The sequence below is a fragment of the Bombus vancouverensis genome, chromosome 10 (genome assembly GCF_051014615.1).
Source record: "Bombus vancouverensis nearcticus chromosome 10, iyBomVanc1_principal, whole genome shotgun sequence".
Taxonomy (NCBI): Eukaryota; Metazoa; Arthropoda; class Insecta; order Hymenoptera; family Apidae; genus Bombus; species Bombus vancouverensis.
The window spans coordinates 7,643,004-7,669,460 of NC_134920.1; the positions used below are offsets into that span (position 1 = coordinate 7,643,004).

The 26,457-nt window shown below is 34.5% G+C and overlaps 1 protein-coding gene across 9 annotated transcripts; it reads left to right on the top strand.

Moving 5' to 3' along the window:
- The first annotated feature begins 201 nt into the window (after positions 1-201).
- per (period circadian regulator) lies at positions 202-26,334 on the top strand. Of its 9 annotated transcripts, none has more exons than XM_033334602.2 (17): positions 202-690; positions 5,247-5,330; positions 8,698-8,882; positions 11,152-11,348; positions 12,402-12,600; positions 12,830-13,051; positions 14,181-14,365; positions 14,576-14,860; positions 15,404-15,550; positions 19,040-19,286; positions 19,538-19,911; positions 20,004-20,197; positions 20,727-20,887; positions 20,973-21,217; positions 21,288-21,506; positions 21,599-21,913; positions 22,082-26,334. In XM_033334602.2, the coding sequence occupies exons 1-17, from the start codon at positions 608-610 to the stop codon at positions 22,193-22,195; spliced, it is 3,456 nt and encodes a 1,151-aa protein (XP_033190493.1). In that variant the 5' UTR covers positions 202-607; the 3' UTR covers positions 22,196-26,334. The 9 variants fall into 9 exon arrangements, with proteins under 9 accessions (XP_033190493.1, XP_033190495.1, XP_033190496.1 ...); XM_033334604.2 differs by having other exon boundaries at positions 20,985-21,217; XM_033334605.2 differs by having other exon boundaries at positions 19,064-19,286.
- Positions 26,335-26,457: the final 123 nt, after the last annotated feature.

Sequence of the window (26,457 nt, forward strand, 5' to 3'; positions counted from 1 at the left end):
AATAGTACATAAGGAATGATTTTCGCGCCATTAAACTGCGCTGGAATCAAGCGTAAAAGTCGTGGGGTAGCAGATTACATATTTTAATCGCGTTCGTCGTTCGAGAGGTTTAAGTGGGGCACGTTTTGCATCGATATAGGTTAACAGTAGGCTGGGAGGGATAACAACTCACGTGTTACCGAACGTGCAGCATGATGCGGAACAGTCGCTCCGCGCGGTAGATATGTAATGTATGGTTCAGTTCAGTCTTCATAGACATCGTCGTCTAGAACGCATCGTGGTGTTTATTATATTATTGTGAAACCAACTGAAAATTAGTGAAAGCTTATTTCTCTATTTACTGATTTTTTATAACCAATCAAATGGTGCGTTATTCTTAATTTAATTATTAATGGTGAATGCGATACATTAAACAAAAAAAACTTATTCCCTTTTGTTCGTACAAATACGAGCAATTTGCCTTCGCTTATTTCTTTATCAGTTCTTAACACTTTTACTGCCACGAAATATAGAAATGACGCGTGAACATCGAGTTCATTTAATTTAGCAGCAGTGTTGTGACCTAACGGATATCTTCTAAAAGAAACGCTACCCTTAGAAGAGAACGATGGAAGAAGTATCCACTGAAAATGCTAAGGTGTCGGATTCCGGATATTCCAATACTTGTAGCAACAGTCAGTCGCAACGTAGGTATGTATCGAATTTTTTAATTGTTTGTCTATACCTTTCGAAGTGCGCTGAATTTGTTTCATTTCGCAAGCATTGATTTGAATATAGCGCCATGAATTTCAAATATGAACTATGCGTTATATTAGTCGATCAACTCATTATACGTTATTCCAATGATACGTCTATAAGAAAAAGACGAGTCGGTGGATATTTCAGGGAAAATTACATTTTTACAATTCATATTCTTATAATACCAAATTTTAATAATCATAGATATTAACGTAAAGTGTGAACTGTAAGATTTCCCACTTTTTTGATATGATACCAATACCAGAAATGTATATTAATATGTATATTAAATGTATTAATGTATTCTTATATTACTTGGCTAATTTTTATTTGAAATAATAAACGGTACAGTAATTTTGGTAACTAAAAGATAGAAGAATAATCTTGAAAATTATTAGTTTATTCGGTATTAAAAAACATATTATAAAACTTCCATTTTATCGTATCGTTTAAAATACATTCTGATATCGGCACATTAAATAATTGTTAATGATTTTGTTAATATTTATGTAATAAATCGTATACAAAGCGTATTTATTCTTTAGGAAAAAGAACAGATAGGAATTAATGTAAATAACTAATATGCATAAATAACATCAACGTTAATAGAACGCAAGCGATGAAGGCAAAAAGCTATATAAATTTTTATCGAGCATAATTAATACATCATTATTCTATTATGTTCATCTTGTGCAATCTACATGCAGACGTTTAATAAACGTTTATCAAATCTTAATTAATGAATGCTGTTTAATTGCAAGCAATTTAATTGACCTGCTATTTTAATACAGATTTAACTAATACAGAAATATCTCACGTATTCTCTTGATGAAGCATAATCCCTTTTTTTGCTTTCTCTCGTCTTTTTTTTTATTTTCCATTTGCCGATTCCTTTTACATTCTTGTAATCGATCAGTCGAATTCTTGTGTAATCTCAATTTGTGCAATATATGTATATATGACTGCGCGTTATTTTATAAATGAATGTACAAAGATAGTAAAAGTAAATGTTTGATTAAACGTTTGGAAAATCCAAGCCGGAGATGAACTATAAATCATTGGATCGATTGGAAAATGCAGGTTTCGATATGTCAGATGTTTTGCGATTTTTTATCGCGTTCGGAGACCTTACAAAAGATGTAAGAGAGTTTCATAACGATTTGCATTTGTGAAGGCGATGAAATCCCTACAACTTAATTTTCTTATGTCCCATGTGATTGATGTTTAATATCGAACCATAAGACTTAGATTGTGTACTTATGAAGTATATTGTATATATACTAAAGAAAACGAATTAATCGATTGACTGATCAATTGGTTTCTTCAATTCGTCTTGATAAATTGTATATCTCAAAGTTTTGTACTTACTACTAAGAATTACCACTGCCTACGCATCTTGATCATCTGAGTAGACACGATCATTCTTCTGAAACTTGTATCGAAATAAAAATTATAAGTGCAAATTTTGTTCATGACAAGCAGTGATGGAGCCTTTTTTCGGCGAGGGCAGCGGAATGTGTAAAAGTATGCAAGTACATTTTTAAATTTTCTTTTCCAAGATTAAAAATTTACTTGTAACTTACATTTCAATATCTCTATTCGATACTGTATATAGCCTAAATAATTAAATTAATAAATTAATATTAATTATATATCTAACAAGCTTTTCAGAATGTGGTATAATATTTTTATATTCTTTTATTCTTGAGGGGCGATCGTCGCTCTGGATCCATCAGTGATGACAAGGAATAGAATTGATTGATCAGATTATTGGACCCGTAAAGTTTGACCCCTGATCTCTTAATCGCTGGATGACTGTTTCGTCAGACTCAATTGAACTTCTCAGCTCGTTGATAGATTTTGTTTCCTTAATATCCTTAGTATTCGAGAAAAGACTTTTACTTGCGCATGAATTTCACGTGGGTATCTTGCAGGCATACATAAGTGGTTGATCTCTGACAAAATCATTGTGATAATTCACAAATTAAACAAATTGAAAATTTATGAGATATCTTAGGCTAAATCTACACTGACAGACACGAGTTTGCGAACAATTGCTCGTCGTTGTAAACTTAGCTGTAGGATATTCACCATTAGGATCGCTAGGATATCCAGTCTCTATGTAGTGTACGTTAGCACAGGATTCTTGGCATTGACACGCTTTGTCGATGATGTAGGTGAGAGGCAGACGAAAAGCATGGCGAACAAGAAGGATAGAAACTCGAACACGACGGTTAAGGCTAACTAGTTTCTCGGCGAAACATGCCGCTTGCATTTCCACGTTCGCATTTAAACATCTAAGCTCGGGTTGAGAAACCCGATGAAAACAGGTCGAACGAATGCAAAACGTACGCAAGATCGCCGATTGCTACGTTAACGAAAGTTAACGTCTGACTGAAATACTTCCCACGATGGTACCAATCTCGAGAACCTTACGAAATAAGATGCAATATCGAAGAAATTATAAACCAAGAGGCTTTTTACTGATGTTTGATGATCGAATTTTTTTATATTTAATCAAAGCAATTGTTATGATTTTATTGCATCATAAAAATTTTATTGATCTAAAATGGCAAGAGCAATCAGATTATAATTTGATAAGAGACCTCAAAGTAAATTACAAACCTTACAAACCTTGTCTTTAATATAGACGATAATTGCATACGAAAGTTGTATATTTGATGTTTTAAAAAAATTTGTTTTAAGGGAACCTTGCTTGGTTCAATATGTACGTTGTATTTCAAGCTTTGTTTTTTTAATTAACCATCGTCGATGTAACAGTTAATGGCGATCCCCTATAATAACAAAGAACGACATCGTGGGCGACTCGGCTATTGATGCTACTCAAGTGATTGATACCAGCGCATAATTATAGATTCTGAATTCTCACGTGTTGCTTATCAAGTAAAATTGTACACGCTGCAGGTACCTGATGAAGAGTGAAACGTGATGTTCCTCTGGCGAAGCGAATGTTGCACCATATGCTGATTCAACGTATTTACCAGTTTGTTGTTTTAATTGCATAATAGCACCATTCCCTACGTCAATATGAAAGTATTATATCACTAGAAAAATTAATAGGGCTTTTCATTAGATTTAAAAACATTCTAAAAATACGTCGCCAGAATAGCGCGACGAATCCCTGAGAAGAGTCTAAATTTTTATTCTATTACCGTAATTTTGCGTTGAAGTCTAAAAATTCCAGTATTTAAAATAGTCATTAATTTTTACAACACAAAAATTTAACAGAAATAGAATTTGTCAAATAATCTTAGAAATGATACGTAACGGATAAAATGTAGACGTCTGTAGTTAGAGATTAATTATAATCGCGAATTCTATGTTTTGTCGGATTTTATATCTCGTTAATACAACGTTTCCTTGGGATTATTCGTGTCAGAACTTCGAATAAAATCAATAGCCGGATCACGGTCCCGTTCGACAGTTCTAGTCACGGGGCCACGAGCGTGAAACAGACCTTATGCAATAATTTTTCCTACCGAACGAGGTGCAACAAATGTAGGAGCCCCGTGCTCGTTCCCTGGGAAATAATGAGGACAGTGAAAGGCCAGAAAGACTCCGACGTAAGGGCCGATTGTGGTGGTCACGTTTGCCGAACATGTGATCGGTCCTTTTTTTTCCATTCCATAACTGGTTTCAGAGATTTTGTGCCAGCGAATCGCGTGACTTTCTTGACACCGGTTTAATTGGCCAATGGGCCGAGGCCGTTTCTATCGTTCGAGAAATGAACCTCTGCTGCAATCAGCTTCTATCCACCTCTGTACCAATTTGCCAGTGAAACAGAGAAAATCGGAGGATAGTAATTCTTCTTTCTCGATACGAACCAGATCAAGCTTACGCACGATTTTTCGTTTGTTCAGCAAGTTTTTCAGTCTGTTCTCATGGTAGGTGAGTTAATTTGTCGAGGATACTGTTTCTAAGGACGGTGCAACTCTTATCGGAAGGCGCGTATTCTAGGTTCCAGCGTTACACGTGGATCTAGTTACGGAGGAGCAAATTATAACAAATGAATCTTACAAGAGTTCGATGAAAAGCGTAAGTTTCGTAATCGAGCAACATAAATTCATAAAGCTTTGGTACTTACGATCACTTTCTTTTTCAATTTTAAATGCCATGAAACATTGAAATAATAATCTGTTGAATATGTTATTCGTTAAACTTACAATATTGCAAAACATTAAGACGCTAATATATTTGACGTTTTTCAAGTTTGATAATCGCACGGAAAGCTTGGTAAGCTATCGATTTAAAGATTATTTCAATACGCGAGCGCGTTCAGTAGTAACGGATAGTCAAGGTCAGACCTAGCGCGGTGAATAAGCATATACAGTAGTTTGGTCGATTAATCGTCAGACGTTAACGTGACTACATTACGTACGTAAGCCATATTACGATAAACTCATCTAAAAATATCATTTTTGTTTTATACTAGTAACACAGGGATTCACTAAATAATGTTTAATAACGTTTACTCATTTCTGTTGCAGTAGTGGCAGCTCAATCTCGAGAAACAGTAACCGCTCCGAAAGTAGCGGTTATTGCGGTAGGCGCCCCTCGACATTTGGATCCAGGTAATATATTGTTTAAGTTTCTTTAGTATTATCGGTAGTTCAAAGATAGAAGCTATCGCGATGACTCGGTTGACTCTTACAAAAATTTTTTCCCCAAAACACTATCCTCAAAAAACACAGAGATACCTATTGGCCACTGATGGCAAGTGAAAGTATTTATGATCGTAAGGATCTTGCGATTATGCGTGAAATATCAATATGTCGTATTTATAAGCAATTGATAAATCATTACAACTTCAGCTAGTAAAGAATAAGAGTAAAGTATCCAGTGGAAGGTAATTCTTGTTCCTCAGTGCTGTGTGAACTTTCAATAAAAAACAATTTAAAGCAAGTGTCTACCATTATTTTTTTTTTTTTTTGGTACTTACAAATGAAATATACGCAAGACACTTGCTAATTGTAGTCGTGCAATATTACGGTACTACTTTGTGTAGTTATCTCCAATAATTGTACGTCGAATGAAAAATACATGAACTTACAACACGCGGAAGCACTTCACTGTAGTTAAAGAAGATATTTAGTATAACGTGTCCCAGGCGTTTATGGAAAAAGTATCTGATATTGGAAAAACGAAAAGTACATACACGTATTATTCAATTATCGAAAAATGTCTATTTATAATTAAAGAAGGAAAATAGCTGTCTAAGTTAAAATTAGTGGTTGTGGCGTGTATATGATCGCCGTAATCAACAAGACTGAATAGACGTTGCATGCTAACGTGAGTTTGCCAATTAGATTATTCGCTTGAGTACATGAACACCTTAGAACGAACGTCATTAACATTTGCGAATTATTCATCCTGCAAATCAAAAGCAATAGTGAAATTAGAGAAGCCAACACAACTTTTTCCATCATTTTCTTCTGTATAATTACAATCGAAGAAACGTTTAAATTTCGATGTCTGTGTCTATGTCACTTGGCGCTATTGTGACGAGTCATCTAGGCAATTTTTGTTTTAAATTTTATTCTTCCCATTTCCCTATAATTAAAGTCATATAATGGAACATGAGAAAAAATTATTGACAGATTTGTACTCCTGGTATGTTCATACAGCTGAACACGGTTGTTCTATAATTATCGCGATTGTGAAGGTGACACAGCGCGCATACGCGCCCAGCAATGTGGATTTTTACTATCGTATTCATGTACGTGTAAGAGAATGATTACATTCAGTTACGAGAAAGCGCACACAAACCTTGTTATTTGCAGCTGTAAACACTGGTGCATGTGCCCTGCCACGTGCCTACGACGTCGCCATTGGCGTCGCCTACGTGGCATGAAGTATCCCCACGTATTATTGCATAATCTGGATAGGCCGCGCCATTGCAATAATAAATCATCACCGGGTCTATAAATTACAGTTAAAACAAGTCTATTTCTGATTATTCGTCAGATATAATAAGAAGTAGAGAAAATAAAAAGACAATGATGCTTTGAATTTACATATCAAACTGTAACGTCGTTCCTGTTTCATTTAAACCTCACCGATCGACGACAACGTTCGGTGGTTTTCTTCGTCTCGTATAGAATTCGTTTCTTTCTTTTTTTTTTCTCTTTTCATTTCTTGACGCGAAAACTCCGTAAGTAAAACAGCGATTGAGCAATTTAAGCAAGCTGATTACGCCGTGTCATCCGACGTGAAAAGTATTACTGTTTGCTTGATTCGAAATATTTGAAGAGCAGAGTGACATGCCTCGCATCGTTTCATATCTATTGGTCTCTGACGGTGCAACAAGCACTCCTCGAACGAGTACGAGATACAATAGTACGAGAATGCGTCGTCGCTTGCCGCGCACAATTCACAGAATATACCTCATATAATTCTCTACATAACTTGCAAGGGTCAAGGTTAATTACCGCGAATGCTTTTCTGTTGCTTCGAGTAGAATGGACATATATTTGGTAATTTAAATCAACCCTTGTGAATAACTATACTTGATCACAAAGGAACAGATGTTACTGGAAATTAATTTATATTTGTAACGATGTTTTTGTAATTGCTCTTTCATGCTGGAAATACGTATTATGAGAGGTGATATTATGAGAGGCGAGAGAGGTCTCTTGAGAGAGAAAGAGAGAGAGAGAGAGAGAGGGAGAGTACAATTAAAGGATATCCTATTGCATAATGTATTTCAAATTATATTAATAAATTTGCTGCTTTGTATCGAGTTGTGACTAATCCTGATTAAAGGAAACAGATAATATCACTTTCGGTCATTAAAGAAGAATATTAAGATGAATAATAACGAATGTTTTTATATTTTTTAGTTCACAAGGTATTAGCATGCAATCATCTTAATTTTATTTCTATGATCATTGTAATATAAATTCAAAGTACGTATTCTTTCTATTGTTTTAATCAAAGCTATTCGAATATATTGGCCTTCTCAAGCTTTAATATCGAACTAGGAAATATAAACACTAAATGGCCAACCTAATCTCGGAGAAAGCTTGAAAGGTTTATCGTTAGAGAAATGCACTTTCTCTTTGTTGCGTAACGAATGCAATCACTATTTGATGACCTAAAGCATTTGTTACGTATTGTATTTTTGTTGCAAATGGTTTTCCTGGAGAAAGTTTCTCGGCAATCTAGTCTATTTTTGTATCATTCCACTCCCACAACACGTAACAATACTATAAATCTAGTTATGCTTATCACGGTCGTTTAGAATAACAACATTCTCTTTGATGAAGCAACTGTTAAAGTAATAAATGAACCTGGAGCTCATGTTCGCACGCGTGCCCAGTGGATTCCTTATTTGTTGACTCAGCGGGAAATAAACTTATTTTTAGAACGCATATCTATAATTAGCGTCGTATTGAAAGCATATGCCGTATATCAACGTTACCAATATCGCGTTATCATCACAAAACACATGAGAATGTTCTATTTCAGATTGCTTAAGGATATTTCGATAAGATTGCGCAATAAAAATAGTCGAATAAACATCACGATAAGATCAATGAATTTTACTATGTCACCATATGAAAACTCTGCTGGAAATATGAAACTTACTTTAACTACGAGTCGCCAGTCATTGTTTGATTCTTACTTTTTTTTTACGCGATATATGCGTATATTGTATTACAGGTCGATCTACTCGCTTCATTTTATCGATCGCGATTGCTTTATTCGTAAGTTAACGAAAGTAAATCACTCTTTCCCTTGTTATCACACCCTTAAACATGGTTAGGTAATGTCGTAGAAAATACATTATATTCTTCGATAACACGAAGTTTTTACAAAATGCCGCGTTTGACCATTTCCTAAAATTACGTTACGTCTTTACTAATTTTTGGATCTGTTCGCTAGATTAAGATTAGATACTTTTTTCCATCTGTACATGTAACGTCCATATGAATATAGCAATGAAGCACTACCGCAGCCAATCAGCAAAAGAAAGGATAAAGAATACAAGAAGAAGAAGTCGAAGACGATTTTGGCTGTTAACGCTGAGGCAGATATTATCCTGAAAAGTGCCGGCACACCGCCAGAGGCTGTGTCATATAACGTCACCGTCCCAACGAAGCCAATACTTGAAAAAAAATCAGGTTGGTTGTAATACAAAATTTGCGGGAACAAGTGCACGTTAACTGTACGATTCCTAGAATCTCTTCGTTTATAAGGTAGCTTAGTCGTTGGAGACGTGTAATCATTGATTTATGTGATCGGTATCACAGGAGGAGGAGCAAATATCAAATTCTTATCGTCCGTCTAACTATTTTTTCGTACTACTGCAGACTCTATCGAATACAATTTCCTCCTTCTAGTTTCACGGTTAAGATTAAACATTGATAGAAATCGATTTAACGCAGAACTGTAAGATCGTTGATAATTATAATTAAAAGCTATACGTGAAACACGAATCAATTTTTCTCGGTGAAGTAGAAAGAAGATCGACAGTTTTGCGCAACGTTATTTGGTTTCGTGCACTTTTCCCTTCAATTAGGTTTCGCTTACTTCATAGCCAAAGACTTCGAATGACCATTCTTCCTTCTTTACGTCCATCTCCATGGTTCCCTTAGTCCGTCAGACATTGAATCTGAAACGGTCAATTGCATCTTCTTTTGTTCAAAATTGAAACGGTCTTGAGCGTCCCGTTTTTACTTGGTCAGCTCCTACAAGTTCGCGTTTCAGTTTGGACAAAAGAGAGATTCAATGGATCTGAAGGATTCGTCTGCTTCGAATTCGGGGACACTCGGTTAGCATCGATCGTCCTGAACCTTTTTAAACGAGAGTTTTACGTAGCTTGTGTTTAAATAAAATAGTCACACAATAGAGTAATGGCTGTTGTTGTTACCCTGGCAATTAATCTCAGCTCTGCCCAGCGTGAACAAAACCTTGAAAAGAGCACCCCGTTTCTAACTCACTTACGTGGTAAAATATTGATCCTTTTTCGTCATAGCAACCTTCCCGCGCCAGTATCGCTACTTGTACAACGAATCCTTTAGTAAATGTAAGAGACATAAATAGTAACAACGTTGGAAGATACTATCTTTCGCGTTATAAATTGAAATGATAAACGATAACAACGTATAAACGATATATAACGTATTTCTAATTACAAGGCTGTAAATAGTTCCTTGAATAGTCTGACTACAGTGATATAAGCATCACTTGGTATACATGCGTGCCCCTTCGGCGGAGGACAGCTGTCGGATAGAATAGTAGTCCTAAAATATTTTAAGCATTGAGATTATATATGTATTTATATATAATTTCTCCTTATACTGGTTTTATATAATCACTCGGTACTATCCGTGAACAAAAGGCAGGTGCTGTCGAGCTCTCCGTTTGGTCCAGCCACAGTAGCACTCACAACTGAACCGAGCTTTATATAACATCGAGAAACGTCTATGATTTACGTAATTATTTACATAATTTTTAATAATCCACTTCTCGAATAACCAATTCTTACGTAGGCTTTTTTCATCGGTCGTTACGAGCTTGGACCTGATTTACTGGTTACGAGCCTGCGACGTGTCCTGCAATACGACATGTTTCAACGCGAGAATAGATCCGTTTCGTAATCACGATGCTCGTTTGTTAGTTCGTTGCACGAGGGATAGCTAAGTACAATGTATTGTACAATCTTTGATAAATGTGTCGTTTAAAAATTGAACAATGTGGGGCATGTTGACGTCCAAACACGAAGCGACCGATTTGCAATAACGTCGCGAATGAATTTAACGACACTATGGATGATTTAAAAAATTAGATTTCGTTAACAGTCGCTCGATAAACGAGGTAAAAAACGAGAGTCGAGAGGTAAAAATTGCCTTGGTATCAGCTTGGTGTGTTATAGAGCTCGAAGTTGAATTCCTTTTTATTTCTTTCTTTCAAGAACGATGTCGAGCTGTTGATTCGTTACTTCTTCTCGTATTACGAAACGTTGTCGCGGAATTTTTGTCCTGTTGGACTAAGGAAACATTGCTATCTCCTATCCTTCATTAATTCATTACCCATGCAATAGGTCATGTCTTACACGTTTCTTGGACGCCTCCAAATATTTTCGATTTAATTTCAATTAGTTTCTTTCATCATCAAAGACATTCTCTTTCCCTATATCACGTTGTCAGGGAGTATCCAAGGAGATCCGTACAGCAGCTACGTTTCTTGGTTACTGCCTTCCTTCGCCCACACGTTTAAAGCATCTCCTAGAATCCTAAATTGAAAATAGCCCTCCAAAATTAAAGCCATCACGCAACGAGAAACATCTCCGTGTTTATCCATTGTTAAAACGATAAAAGGGACGTCCATGAAACGTTGTTGAAAACTTGACAGATGTCAAATGGGTATAAAGAATCCATGTTCTATTAGAAAACATGGGCAGGTATGTCCAAGAAGAACAGAATATAACGACGAGAATTTTTGTTGGATGTATACAAGAAGAAGTAGCCATAGAATTGGTGGATGCAACGGATCCCGGCGAGCACAACGGCGATAACGTCACAGATGTGGAAGTAGGACTTGCTTCTCGTACGAATCCTCTGGATGATTCCGCCTCTCAAGCCAATGTTAGTATTCATTAAAAAGCAACGAGGAAACAGATTTCTCCTAATTAGTTAACTGTGGTAGAAGGACACGTAGAGAGAAACAATAATTATGTCAATCGAGACTCGCTCGGTCGTGGTCGATCGAGGGGCTTCTTCTTAGGGAGGTGCAGGATCGGGTATACTCGCAAAAGCATCCTGCCACCTAATATTATATACATATCTATATATTAATCTTAACCCGATTGTTACCTATATCGATACATTAGAACATTTTTTTTTCCTTAATTATTGCAATTTGGTATGGCTTTTTGTATACGATGATGTAACATAGTGGTACACCATTGTCGCGAGGTTTCCGTGATATTATGCATGGAGAAAGGAGATTTACAACTGCGGCTAGCAAAACGACTTTCTAGTGGCTTTATAGTGAAACTATTAAATCTCTTTAGAAATAGTACATTTCCTTTTTTCTTCTTAATACTTACGTTAACAAGTAGCTTTCTTTCAACGCCAGTAATGGGGTTGGTTTGTTGGGTGAAGGTTCACTAATCAAATTCTAAATATACTTACTATATTATATATTCTATCAAAAGAACTATATATTTCTTTATGTCATGGAATTTCTTTTGCTTTTATTTAATTTATATCTTCGGTCATTTGGAATTTTTTTAAACGAATAAAAATTATATTCTTTGGTGAAATACAGCTCTTTTCTCTATGCATATAGCGTTTGAAAGTGACCAATTGAAAGTACTATTAAGGTACTGCATGTAAAATATCCTATGGTAATTCCATCGCATAATTTGCATGTAACTGTTGGTAAAGATCATAGGAAAGAATGTGAACAAGAATCGAGGAAAAAGTAGCGACGAGTTCACTCTACAAGCTACGTAATTTAGATTAAAAAAAAAAGAGAAACAGGGATATCGAAAAAGGTGTTTTATGTGAAGACTATCTTGATGACATAGATTCAGGTGTCATCTACGTGTTAATCACTTATTTTATGGATAAATCTACTAGCATCGATCTGACGTAAATAGAAGTCAACAGTTTCATATTGTATATCCTATATAGGAGGGATTTTGCGCGGTGATTTCGATGCATGATGGCCTCGTGTTGTATACGACTCCCTCGATATGCACAGCTCTAGGATACCCCAAGGACGCATGGATTGGCCGATCTTTCATTGACTATGTACACCCCAAGGATAAGGCTACACTGGCCGATCAGATTTCAAGCAGTATAGTGTCGCCTCAAGAAGATAGACCGAAAGGTATTACATCAAATTTGCTTAATGAAACTTTTTCATAAAAGAAATTATAATTTTGAATAAAAGATGAAACTAGACTACGAAGAACGTGACTTAATAATCCTCATTGAACTTTTATCTAATTTTTCTCGCATTAAAATATGTTACAAAATTCTTTTATAGACACCTATAAATATCTATTACATATCTTGGTTTATTATTTTATTTATTTGTTTTATTATTGTACTCATAGGTATTAACGGTAGAAGGGCAAGTTTATTCTGCGGGTTACGAAAGTTTACGAGATCGGTCATTCACCAGTCCATTGATCAGCATAAGGCGGCGAGGTCGAATTTCTACCTTCCGTTTCACTTGACCTTATCGTTCAGGGATTTTCGAGACCGTGCAACTGAACAGCAACACAAAGCAATGTTCCTGGTGGTTACTGCCCAACCTGTTCATTCTGCATATAAAGGTAGTACGATTGAAGGTCTTCGAGGAGAGTCGACTGACAAAAAAGATTCGATACATAGTTTGTTCTAAATAAAAATAATAAGAATAAGGAATTTTCAATGATCTCTAAATCCACTTATAAGGTTTATCGATTCGTGAATAATATGTGTGAGAAATAATAGTCGAGTCGTTTCTTCAGTCTAATCTTCTCGATGATAAAATATGACTCGGTGGTTTCCACGGCGACGTGCCTTAAGCAGAAGGTAATTTTTCTTAAATTAGAAATATTTATTCGAGGATCGTGACGATTTTGATAGTCTCTCATCTTTGTCGTCTTTTTATTTATTCGTTTTTTTATCATCTGGCCAATTTTTCGTTTTCGTTCAGTTTGGAGACCACTGTTTCGAGTATTCATTTAAGAAGCGGAAACAAAGAACAAGAATAACAACGCATCGATCATTTTCCATAGAATAGATAAAAATTCATTTTTTGTTTGATAAACACGTAGTGATGTTTCTTTATTCACTGTATTTTAATCTAAAAAAGAAGAGAGAAAAGACAATAAGAAAGAAAGAGATGAAGAATATTTTAATTGCGATCTAATTTGCTATAATATCGTATTCCTCTTTCTGTTTCTATTCGTGTACGTTTTCGGTATAAAAATTTACTAGCAATGAAACAAAATTAAGGGAAGGGAAATCAAAGATGTTTGCCCTTATCAGCCTATTCTGGAAATTGTTTGTATTAACTTTATCGACGATAGATGGAAATTATTTTGAGAATTAATCCATTTTATTTGCCTCTTTATCATTTTCTTGTATCAATATCAACACTTTTGTTAGATGCAGATTTTGCCTTAAGTACAATTTACTCGTGACTTAGAATGTCATTTCGAAACTTCTTTTAAATCCTTCTGACAAGTCTGTTCGAAATTCATAAACACAATATCGAAATAGTTGGTACGTCGCTTCGCACAATGTTAGAATATTATTTCACGCTTACATAGGTAGAGTGCACAAGTGTTCGTACAGATTTGTCAACGAGCCAAAGTTGGTTCGATTGCGTACCATAAAGATTAAAGCTTTCATCATGAAGGAAGCACTTGACAAAAGAGAGAATGACTCTGACCTTCTTGTTATCATTATCCGCAGCGCCAGAAGAAACGATAATATCTTCGGTATTCACGACCCGCCATACTGCGACCTGCTACCTATCTCATGTCGATCCCGACGTAGTCCAATACTTTGGCTATCTACCTCAGGATATGGTTGGCCGTTCGCTATTCGACTTCTACCATCCCGAGGATCTGCCCTTCATCAAAGACATCTATGAGACTGTGAGCATGTGCACCAGAAAAAAAGCAAATTTTTAGGTTTCGATCGAGTATACGCTTGAGACAAAAACAGAATAATAGTGTAAAAGAAAAAAAAATGTAATCCGCAGAAAAAGTGCAAGCGTAAGCGAGTCCCGACAACCGAACGTCGAACGACGTATAACAATCCCTATTCCTTCGATTATTCATATTTATACACATGTCGTTGAACAGGTGATCAAGCTCGAAGGTGCCTCCTTCAGATCGAAACCCTACAGGTTCGGAGTGCAGAACGGAGGCTACGTCGTCCTCGAAACAGAGTGGTCGTCCTTTATCAATCCCTGGACGAAAAAACTAGAGTTTGTCGTAGGTCAACACAGGGTACTGAAAGGTCCAGCAAATCCTGATATCTTTCGCTTGCCATGCGCAACCGAGTACGGTCAATTGGCTAATATTAGCGAGGAGGTGCTAAAAGAGGCCAAGATCATACAAGGAGAGATACGTACACTTCTTGACGAGGTATGTCTTCTCTCAATGATTCATGCTGCACCAGTGATATAGTTAGCGCAATTTGTCTAGATCGTGATATTGTTCGATAAGGTAAACGTAGCAATCACCCTTATGGTCGATCAAGTTTTTATTTATACGCCAACAAAACAAACCACATATAAATTATACACGTTCTTTCATAGCGATATAAAGATGATTATAAATAAAAATTCGCATTGTCTACACTTTACATGACAATATTATTTATCCTTTGCTTTCGATTAGGAGCTTAAGTACTTGTCCAAATTATTAAGCAAAGTTGTAATATTAGAAAGCAAAGAACAGGAGACTATTAGAGAATTAATTCCTTTTTTCTCTGTGTCCCTCTTTTTTTTTCTGAAGGGCAATGCGACATCGAACAAATAAATGCATTTTAAGAAGGATAACGAGACACACAGACAAACAGTAAAACGTTCACAGCCGCATAATTGTTCCCATGAAATTTTAATCCCAACTAATAAGTTCGCTCATTCCCCAATTTTTTCTCTTTTGTTCTATCGTACGTCTGCGCAGAACATCCAAAGAAAGTCAGATATAACCGAGCTTGATGTGTCAAAGAGGTGCAAGGACCTTGCGTCCTTCATGGAAAATCTGCTACAAGAGACGAGGACGCCCGGTCTTGGGAAAGATGTGCTCGCTACCGACGACAGGAGTTTTTCGGTGACTATTAGCTACGTTTTAGTATCGCCGACACTTACCTATTTTGCTAATAATACGCTGTAACGCGCTATGGTGGTATACTACAAGTATATTTACAGTAATTGTAATATTACCCGCGTTCCTCTTATAACGGTTCAACGTTGAGGGTATTTTCCTTAAATCATGTCTAATACGCATCGTTCGTGTTGCCCAATGGTTTCACGAATCGTACGATAGTATTTTGGTACAACATAGCCTTCGTTATTATTTTCTTACTTTCCTAAAATGTCATGCCTCTCTCTTTCCCTTTTTACTTCAGTTTAGTCCAAGTCTCATGTTTTATGAATAACTTTTACTATACTATACTACTATGTATAGACTACCTTTCCATAGATTACTTTAACTATTTTCATTTGCTTCAAATCTTACGCGATATTATAATTATTGTATAAAACAAAGAAGAAAATACAAAACGAATGCCTTGTACCGAATATTTGTCGCCGGTATCGACAGAACCAAGAAAAGAAGAAATTTCTCATATATATCCAACGATAAATTGCTTTAATTTTAGTAAATCGCGTTTTATGAGGCTGGTGTTCCTTTTAATCAAGTTTGGATGTCTTTTGCTAAATTTCTTTTTTTCCTCGGCTGATTCGATCGGGAATGTATGGTGTAAGTAGAATACAAAGAGTTAGGTGAAGGGCTATTAATAGAAGAAGTTCTATGTTGATATGTCTTTCCACGAAGCAACGTAAAATTTATATTGATAATAATACGAGGAATTCAAAAGAAAAGAACAAAAGATCAAAACTTCAAAACATTCCGAGATCTGTTATTCGATAACATTTTCTCTAAATTTTCTGACCCTTACGAATCTGAAACAGAAAACACGTTTTTCTAAATGATGAGATTCTCGCTGCTTCTGAACGATATGTCCTAGAATTTTTTATTTGGAAACTAAGGTGCAAGGTGAGTAAGAAACAACTGATTAAAAATTTTACAGCCTGGTGACAAGTTTAACCGGATGTTTAACTTAAAGTAATGCTAAAAAAATCAACTTTTACGAGTTAGGGTTCATCCACATCTGCATTCATGCATTCTGCTATTATAATGCATAATGTGGCTAGTCGTAAGTAAAAACAGAAAAAATGTACCAGCAAACGATCAACAAAACGATCGATAAGGAAAAATCTATCAAATTGTTTTGTACATTGACACAGACGGAGGGCAAAATGAAACTTGCGTAGGTCCGGTGAAGGATAGCGTCAATTTCAAAACCTTGTAGGCACGTTGTTGGTAAGTCTATTTACTTTCTTTTCATTCAATATTACTATTCGTATGTATTTGGTAAAAACGCCAAGCCTTTTATAAACCAACCTCGATTGCAACAGTTTAGTATCATATAGTAGCTAATTGCTTCCGTTTTTCGGCGGCATAGCATTTGGTTATTGATCAATGGAAAATGGACAAGGGCAACAAAATAAAAAAAAAAAGAACAAAGAGAAAGAAGGCAATTTGTTACTTATATACGTTGATCTCGAATTTTTAGCAAAATTTTTAACGTGTCATCTTCTATCTATCATATACAAATTTTTTTATTTTCTATTTTTCTTTTAGAGGAACCATTAGTAATTTCTATTGCTGCTTGATATCATTATTTCTTCTTGATCTTTCCATTACGTACTTATTTTGCTGGCCAAGAAATTGTTTGTCTTCGATCAATCTTGTTTTCTGTTCTTATCGTCGAAGCATCGTTTAGTTCCTTTGCAATTTCTAGACGATACCCTTCTTCTTCTCGAGTATCTTTTTATCGAATAATGAAACGTTTCTTTCTTTTTCTATGTATCAAGGAATTCTCTTCTGCGCTAAACCATTCCTTAACATTTTATGAATTGTATCGTCAATCGAACAACTGAGTTATATCCCTTCTCTTGCCTCTTTATCGTATCCTAGCGTTAAGTGTAACTGTTGTTATTCATCGATTTACCGATTAACAATTTCATAGACCGTACGTAGAGAGTATCACGTACGGGATTTGAAAAGTTCAGTTTCATGTATTCGAGAAACAATTGAGATACGTTAACGTTAAAGGCTATAAGTGCATCTATAAATTTATTGCAGTACCACACTCGTGAATAAAGTTCCAGTGTATCTCTTCACTTACAAGGTTTTGAAACTAACGAGGCAATATGAGAAAGCGAGAATGGAAGAGAGTATACATTAAAGGTGTGCAAGAGTGATGTTAATATTTTGAAAGTTCCGATGACAGTACTGGTTAACTCTCGTTATTAATTATTATCTATTATTTTACTTATTTTATTCATTGTACATATACTCGTCTAGTGGCTTAGGATGGTCCTCCAGCCTTACATCTATCTCTTATCTTCTCCGCTTACCTTTCGTACTCTCTCACCCTCTTTGTTCACCCATCTCCATCTACGCTTTCACTCATACCCTATATGTATTATATACTTCGCCTATATGTAAACTATGACTGTGAGTAAAGCATAGCATATTTCTACATTTACATATTACATAACACCTGTTGCTCTGTTCAATTCCTTCCTTTTCTCTCTCTTTCTCTTCCTTATACTGTTCTTCCTTTTATTGGCTTCCTCTCGGTATTCCATATTGCTTTCTGCCTTTCGTTAGTTTCTGTTTCTTACTGTTTTCCTCAATTTTTCCTTTCCCCTTCTTTCACTCTCCCTCGACTTCTCTGTCCTTCTCAGTATGTATTTCTATTTCCTTTGCTCCTAATACTATTTCCACGTCTTCTTCCGTTTTCACCTTCTCATAGCCTTACAGCACGTGCCTCATCACCTCCCGCTGCCGCACAGATTCTGCATTTCTTATTCTCGCTGCTCCTTCCAATGTTCCTTCGATTGAATTTCGTTTCCATCGTTAGTAACTATTATTTCACAGGGTGTTATCGATAGAACGAAAGATATAAAAGTACGTGTATAGATCATTTCATTTTATACAGATTTACTTTGTATAGATTATTTCATTTTATTTCATCAGCGACACGCGAATTTTTCGAAATTTCTCGCCTTAATCTTCATTTTAAATCTTTCGTATGTCTAACGGGAATTTAAAAAAATAGCGGAATGTTGAACGAGTATGTATGAAAGTATGTATGAATGTATGAACGATGACTGGTCTAGAAGAAGTAGAAGATTTGAGAAGAAGTAGAACGGAAGAAAATTGGTCGATTGTAAGGCAACTAACGGTGTTACAGAGCTGGAGAAATATTAGTTGGTCGATTAGTCGCTCGCTCGTGCGCTGTAAATATTGCATTTTTGCGGTAGCAAGATTGCTGAGCGACTTACATAGTACAAACAAATTACTTGCACAAATTATAGCAACTCGTATAACTGGGCAAAACATCTAACAAAAATGAAAGCTTCCTCGCTGCGACGCGGGTTTAATGCAACGCAAATTTGCAAAACAATTGACAGTGCCGAAATCAAATGACAACTCTTTTTAAGTCGCTACAATATACTTGTGAAGGGATCACGCAATCCCTTGTTACAGGAGCACGACAGCGTGATGCTTGGTGAGATTTCGCCCCATCGCGAGTACTACGACAGTAAATCGTCCACTGAGACACCACCAAGTTACAATCAGCTCAACTACAACGAAAATATTGAAAGATTTTTTAAGAGTAAGCCACCGGTTGCCACCATGTATGGCAGTGATGAAGAGAATATTAATTCCAGCAACGATGAAGGTGAAAAGACAAGCCCGAATTCAGCAGGTGAGTTGAGTTTTCACCGTAAGACTTCACACTATTGAATTTTTTGAACGTAAAGACGTTATCAACTTCGACCAATTTTTAAAAAATTTATAAATTATAAAATATACGATATTGAGTATTATTAACAATATTTATCGTCAAATAAGATTTTAAACAGCGTACATTTATGATTTTCATAAATGATTTTCCCTCCAGAATTAGAATAAATTTAACATACTAATATATATATATATATATTATCGCATAATTAGTGAGAAAATGCATGTCACCGATAAACGGAAGCGGTGGGAGCGGCAGTGGTAGCGCAGAAAATCTAAGCAGTGGTTCGAACAATCAAACAAGCTCAGCGAGTAGAGGCAATACGTCGAATACAACTAGCACGGAAAGTTTCAAACCTCCAACGTTGACAGAGTCGTTGCTCAATCGTCACAATGAGGATATGGAAAAGTTGATGATGCAGAAGCATCGGGAACTTCGATCTAGCATTAAGGCCAGCGACAAATTGAAGGATTCCCGAATAAAAACCACCGAGAAAATGTCGACGGACCCGAACATGCATTTTATTAGTCAAGGTCATGGAGTTAAGAGAAGCGGAAGCCATAGCTGGGAAGGAGACAGTTTTAAAGTTAGTAACTCAACAATAAATACACATAATCTCGAGTTCATGACTTATGGCGAGGAAGAAACGTTTAAACCCGTTCGATTATATTTTATTAGGTTTCAAAGCATGACGAGGTGTCAAGAACAAGTACCGCGGGTCAATTCCCTACGAATGTCACGACGACAGTTACAAGCATGAGCGTCGATCAATCTACCGTAATTCAAAAAGGTGCCAACATCAATTTGTGGCAACCTTTATCGGTTACTGTGCCCCCTGCCTCACCTGCTCAACCACACAATGTGCCACAAAAGTGAGTGTTTTTTTCATTAAAAAAGAAATATATATTAAAGAAAAGTAATATAAAAGAAGGGTAATCGATTGTCTTTGAGGATGCTCTGACAAGCAAATAGCCCGAAATCCTGCATACTTTTTGGAGTAATTGAAAAAATTCAAAAGGTCAGCAAGTTCGTTTCGATTTACATTTCTATCCGATATACATTTATTGAATTATATAAGTGCTATTTTGTTCCACACTCTTTCTCCATCCTTCATGCAACTTGAATATTTCATCCTTGCAGAGCCTTTCTCATTTTCAACATGATTTTTTATGTCGATTAAATTTCTTCAAAATCGGAATGAACTTTCCGAGCGATTAATATTATATCTAATTTATTGATAACGATCTCGTATTATTCAAGTACGTAATGTAAAAACATATTCATAACATTTTGCTCATAGCATCCATTGCTTTTTCTTATTTATTTAACAGTAGTTAATATTTTTATAGGATACCGCATGAAATATTGATTTCTCTAATTCATTGAATTCTCTAATTTCAGCACGAATTCACAAGCAATACCCAGAGTACCAATACTGCCGCCAATGATACCAGTGTATTATATTCCCGTACCACAAACTAATGATCCTGCAGTTTTATCATCTCTACAAGAGAAACTTAGTCCGCCTCATTCAATGCAACCCCCACAACCAAATCCTTATAGTATGTATTTATTTGAATAAATTAATTTTTAAGGGAGAATTCTTAAATAATAATTAAAGTTTGAAATATCAAAACTAATTTTTAGTGTTTGTGCCAGTTTCATATGTGACGACGGCGATGGCCGGTGTCATTTATCCTCCAGTAATAGGTGCCCCGTCAGCGGGCATGATGTACAGACCATTCTTGATTCCCGAACAAACATCAGTCACGCGTGAAAATAATCAGTCTACAATGAACAAATGCTCCGATCGAAAACGTCCAGCGAGCCAAGCAACAAGCGTAAAAGCTGAACCGGGTAGTAGTATGGCTATGTCAGAATCTTCTAAAAAAGTAAATCAACATTTTTATACTTGATTTTTTAATTGGTTTACGGATATGTCAAACACTTAATGATAATTAGGTACTATCACCCGGTGAATTATTCTCTTCTTGCGTGAGCAATGACGGAGGTTGCTCGAGCTTAGTGGATGCACCAACGCCAGTGAACCAAAAGATCCACAAACAAAACGACTACTCCGTAGACGAATCGAGCTCGTCGAGTTTTTACAGTAGTTTCCTATATAAGAGCAGTGATAGCAGCTGCAATCCGGATCAAAAGCCAACGGAATATTTACCAGAGGTAGCTAATAGTCTTGATTATTATCTAACAAAATTCAGTCACAAAAAAATTTCAGTCACGTTAATTTTAATAAATAATAAATTTATTCATAGGAGAGTATGATGAAGCAACATTATGGTAAGCGAAGAAAAGAGCCACCGTGGCTCGAAGGTGTTCAATTAACTCCAGAATTAATATACGAGTATCAAATACATCCCAAAACTCTGAACGAAGTACTTCAAGCAGACATGGATGCCTTAAAAAATTTCAATCAACCCCTTTTGGTTAACGATCAATTGGGTCAGCTTTATTTGGACTTAGAGGTCGAGGGGTTCGAAACGAAGCTTGTTCTCGAAGATGGGATTACTTCTAGTGGTAGTGACAGTGGAAGCAGCAGCGGAAGTTGGACGGCTGGCACAATGTCACAGGTAAAATATAATTTTAAGTCCTTACGTTAAATATTAAGATTTGATATCGTACTACTATCGATTTTATAGTAGCTGTAAAATATTTTGTAAAAAAAAAAAAAAGAAAACATAAACTAGCACAAGATCTTTTCTTAAATCTGATAATAAAAAACAAGATCTTGTTTACAGCAAAAACATAGAAGGAGAATGGTGAAATACGGTAAACTTGTGATGATTCACGAAGAGAATGCACCATTGCCACCGGCTCTACCACCTCAGTCCGTACCTTGCCAGCAATTATAGTAAAAACCTTGTACGACCAATTTGTAACTAACTTCTGTTTTCAAGTTCGAATTGTTCGCTTGCAATGCCATACTTCGAAATTGGCTCTAATATCTACGTTACAATTGATCGCTGAGTACAATGCCAATGTCATTTAGGCTGTTTTATTTTATTTTATTAAATTTATATTTTGAGGCAGATGACATTCTTTACATTATTCACATTTACAGATTTACGATTAACTTTTTATATATTTTTAGTCGTTTAGAAAAATACTTGTTTAACTTTTTTCTTATGACAGACATATATTAATAGTTATTACCAATACATATATGTATTTAAAGCTTGAAGCACTTAAAGTTGAGATATTAATGTTATTGATTGATTTAAGAATAGTAGTTTTATTTTTGTAAATTGTTCATTATTATTTTAACTGCCTCAAATAAGTTTCCTTCTATTCGAGCATGATATCAATTCATACATTTAAATATACATATACATAATATTATAATATGAGAAATCAAAATCATATTGCTTAAAAAGTTAGTGATTTGGTAAGGCTTAAGTCCCTCTTTTCGTTCAAACGAAATTTATAGATATTTTATTATCTCCGATGATGGTATTTTTACACATCTACTATGCCGATGATAATTTTTAGACATATTTAGATACTCATGTCTCAAGTATGGGAAACGTTTCAGTTAAACTACAAGGTTCCTGTAACCGGGCAGACATTGACGTCCACGTGATTGTCTCTAATCAAATTGAATTCTATTCGATCATCTTTTTTGTTCATATATAAGTTAGTTATTAAATTTTCATTATTACGAAAATAGAAAATCCGTTGGAAAGTCTGTCGCCTGCACAACACTTGATATAGATTTAATACAATTAAAAATGGATGATGAAGAGAAAAGATAGAGTGAATTGATGTATGTTATTAATAAAATTGTATACATATAGGGTGAGATGGAAATCGTAGTACAACGGAGCAGGTGGCGATCCAGGTGAAAAAATAAGTCGAAAATATATATATAAAATTTGAACATGTGTTTTATATTATATATATACGTACACATCACACCAGTCTTCAACGTGTTCAAATTTTATTTTTTTGAAAATAAGGCTTTTAAAGGAAAAATGTTATTTTTCATTTTTGTATAATAACATCCTGCTGATTGTTTACTCCAATCTAGTCATTGTTACTTTATTTTCAAATGTAGTTTTGAACCCCTGTTGATTATTTACTCTTCTTTAGTCCGGAATTAGCCAAATTTAATTATACATGTCAAATTTTGAAGCTCAATTTTCTCAAAAACGAAGCCTCGAATGAAAAGATGTTATACCAAATTTTCTTCTTATCTTTTCATGTAGAATCACCGCCTACCCTGTTGTATTACGATTGCCGTTCCATCCTATATACAATATAAATATAATTTTATCAATAGCAGAGCTAAAAATGAAATTAGATCAATACGTTGATTCCTCAACATATAATATGTACATATAGCCTTTCGTTGAGCAACGATTTTCATTCTCATTTATAATCAATTTTTCATAACGATACTTTATCATTATGTTAGGTATTTTAAGTAGGTTTAAATAGTTGTACTTTTTAAGGAAGATTATTTTTCCAATATTTTACATTACATATTGATTTTTGTTTCACTTTAATCTTAACGACATCGGATTATATTTCATTGATATTTAACATATACTATATTTACTTCGAAATTATTATAAATTCTGATTTCGAAATGGGACCAAGTATTGAGATCATTCGTCTTTAAACACACAATATTGGATACGCTACCTCAACATGAACGCATTTCCATTCACATAAAAGAGATAAAAATATATGTAATTCGAAAATATAATTCATTATATAGTCAGTAGTATAAATTAAAGATTTCGATTGAATATATATATTTAACATTTTTAAATATATACTATCTTACAGCCGATGTAATAAGCTTTTTTATCTCGTAATAACTAATCTTTTCAAATTTGTTCAGTGAAATTATACTAATAAATTTTGTATTCGTTTATATTTGTAATCCTAATAGTAATTTTTATATTTATACCATGATGATGAAAATTCTCATTTAATATTAAATATACGTATTTGTATTTTTTCAATATTATTGTAAAAAATAATTTTACTATTCATATATGTATGTTTCATAATACAGAACTGAAAAGATTATATTTACATGTTCATTCAATATGGGAAGAGTATCATTCTAAAATCTTCATTCTAACATTTGTATGATCGAAGAATATTTTATATACCACCAATTTATATACAGCATATAATGATTGATATGCCTATTGTATTGTGTAATTAAGAGGTAGAAAAAATATTTTGTATACCAATGATCCGCAAACTTTTTAATTAAAAGGTGTGGCCAGTTCGCTAAGAGATCATGATGCTGATTTTATAAATGTGAAAGGCGAAAAGAAAATGAAGCGTTAAGCGTCCCTTATCCTGTAGATCGTAAATCTAGTCCACATTGTATACAGTGATACAACAATTATATTACAAAGACTTCGTAAAGAAACCGAACGATGTTAATTCAAGCTACGATTATTCAAGCAACATTGTCCGTTTTTATATGAATATTTAATATCGACTATATCTGAAACAAAGAAACGAAGGCGCCGATACTAAATATTTTTACGAAATATTAATCTTTCTCTTAAATATAATTCGATCAAACTGTAAAAACTGATTACCATCATCAGACTGGAAAATGTCATAGCAAATTCTAAATGAACGAGCCAGAGTGATAGTGTCGATGCTTTTGGTTTTAAGAAATTCAACCTACGAGTCTCGTTCTTCGTTTTTTAAGACCACATACATTGGCACAAAAATTTATAATTTCTTCTGACAATTGACTGTTTAAGAGATATATGTGTGAATGAATAAATACGTGTATGTACATTCGCATAACATACATGAACATGTACACATGCATTTATTTGTTTCACTTAGAGTACGTTTCCTTTTAGCATTTGTATTTAAGCGCCACGAATGTGCGATAATAATAGTTCATGTTACAATAGACATGTTCGTCTAACGAACTGTATTTATATCTCGCTTGTATGCTCTTCCCGCTTTTCAGATACAGCTGTTTTTACCGCACGTCAAGTGTGAAAATCTCTAAGAAATAACATAGATAATATACGAATAATGAGAAGTGATAAGAGGATAGCTTGAAAATTTACTTCTTGGTTGTATCGTTTATCTTTTTCTTGCAGTATTATAATAATAATAACAGGTTTAAGGAAATTGTAATTATCAAAAACTAATACAAAACTAACGTCTCGTGTAAGGAATATCTCGTTCAATCACGGTTGAATCTGTTTGATTTAGAATGCAATAGATAATCTTCTGCTGGTTTTATTGCATTATTTAAAACAATTTGTATATTACTTATTTTATGTCTTATGATTGTACGTTGATTCACGTAACAAATGTTTGTCATAACGCCGATGCGATGATGAATAATTGACTTGGTATATTATTGATAAATATTATTACACGAAATACGTTTATATCACATTACGTCTTGGGATGTATAGAAACGACTGACTCTCGTGCAGTTTGTCATAATACTTCATAAGTACGAAAGATTAGAATATCGTGTATCCGAATACTTTTCCTCTACAATTTTTTATATGCATTTACAATTTTATAAATGCAAAGGATATGATCGATTTGTCTAAATAGTCTAGACATACATTTTTCAGCTTATATGCTAGTATCTAAATCTCTGTATGATCTAATGCTCAATTTTAAATAATTATAAACTGCATGAGTCAAATGTTTGTATAATTCAATACAATTAATCTTAATTTGTTATATTACATCTGGATTGTAATAACATAATAATAATAACTGCAATATACATACCAGGCATTATAATGTGGAGTGATCTAAGAAAAAGAAACACATGCATTCCTCTCAGATAAAATCAAACATTCTGAAAGAGTGTTTCTCCTGTTGGATTTATTCATTGTACATGAACTAATGTTTTCTGATTTTTATTCTGTGTGAGTATGTGTTCGAGAGAATTAATGATAATTGTAAAGGAAAAACGATAGTTTTAATATATCATTTTTATTTAACAAATAAAATATAGATATTTAATAATTTATTCTTTCGGAATGACTATTTAAACAGAATTTTTAAAGATTTTTAAATATTTCCAGATACGATTCTTTTTTATTATTTAAATATTCTATTTTCATTCCATTTTTTATGTACAATGTGAAAGTGA

What these genes read in the sequence shown, in the direction of transcription:
- per (XM_033334602.2), top strand. Translation starts at nt 608, where the DNA reads ATGGAAGAAGTATCCACTGAAAATGCTAAGGTGTCGGATTCCGGATAT. An exon ending in ATTCCGCCTCTCAAGCCAAT is followed by an intron (nt 11,349 to 12,401) that starts GTTAGTATTCAT and finishes TATCCTATATAG; the next exon opens with GAGGGATTTTGCGCGGTGAT. An exon ending in CCGACGACAGGAGTTTTTCG is followed by an intron (nt 15,551 to 19,039) that starts GTGACTATTAGC and finishes ATACTTGTGAAG; the next exon opens with GGATCACGCAATCCCTTGTT.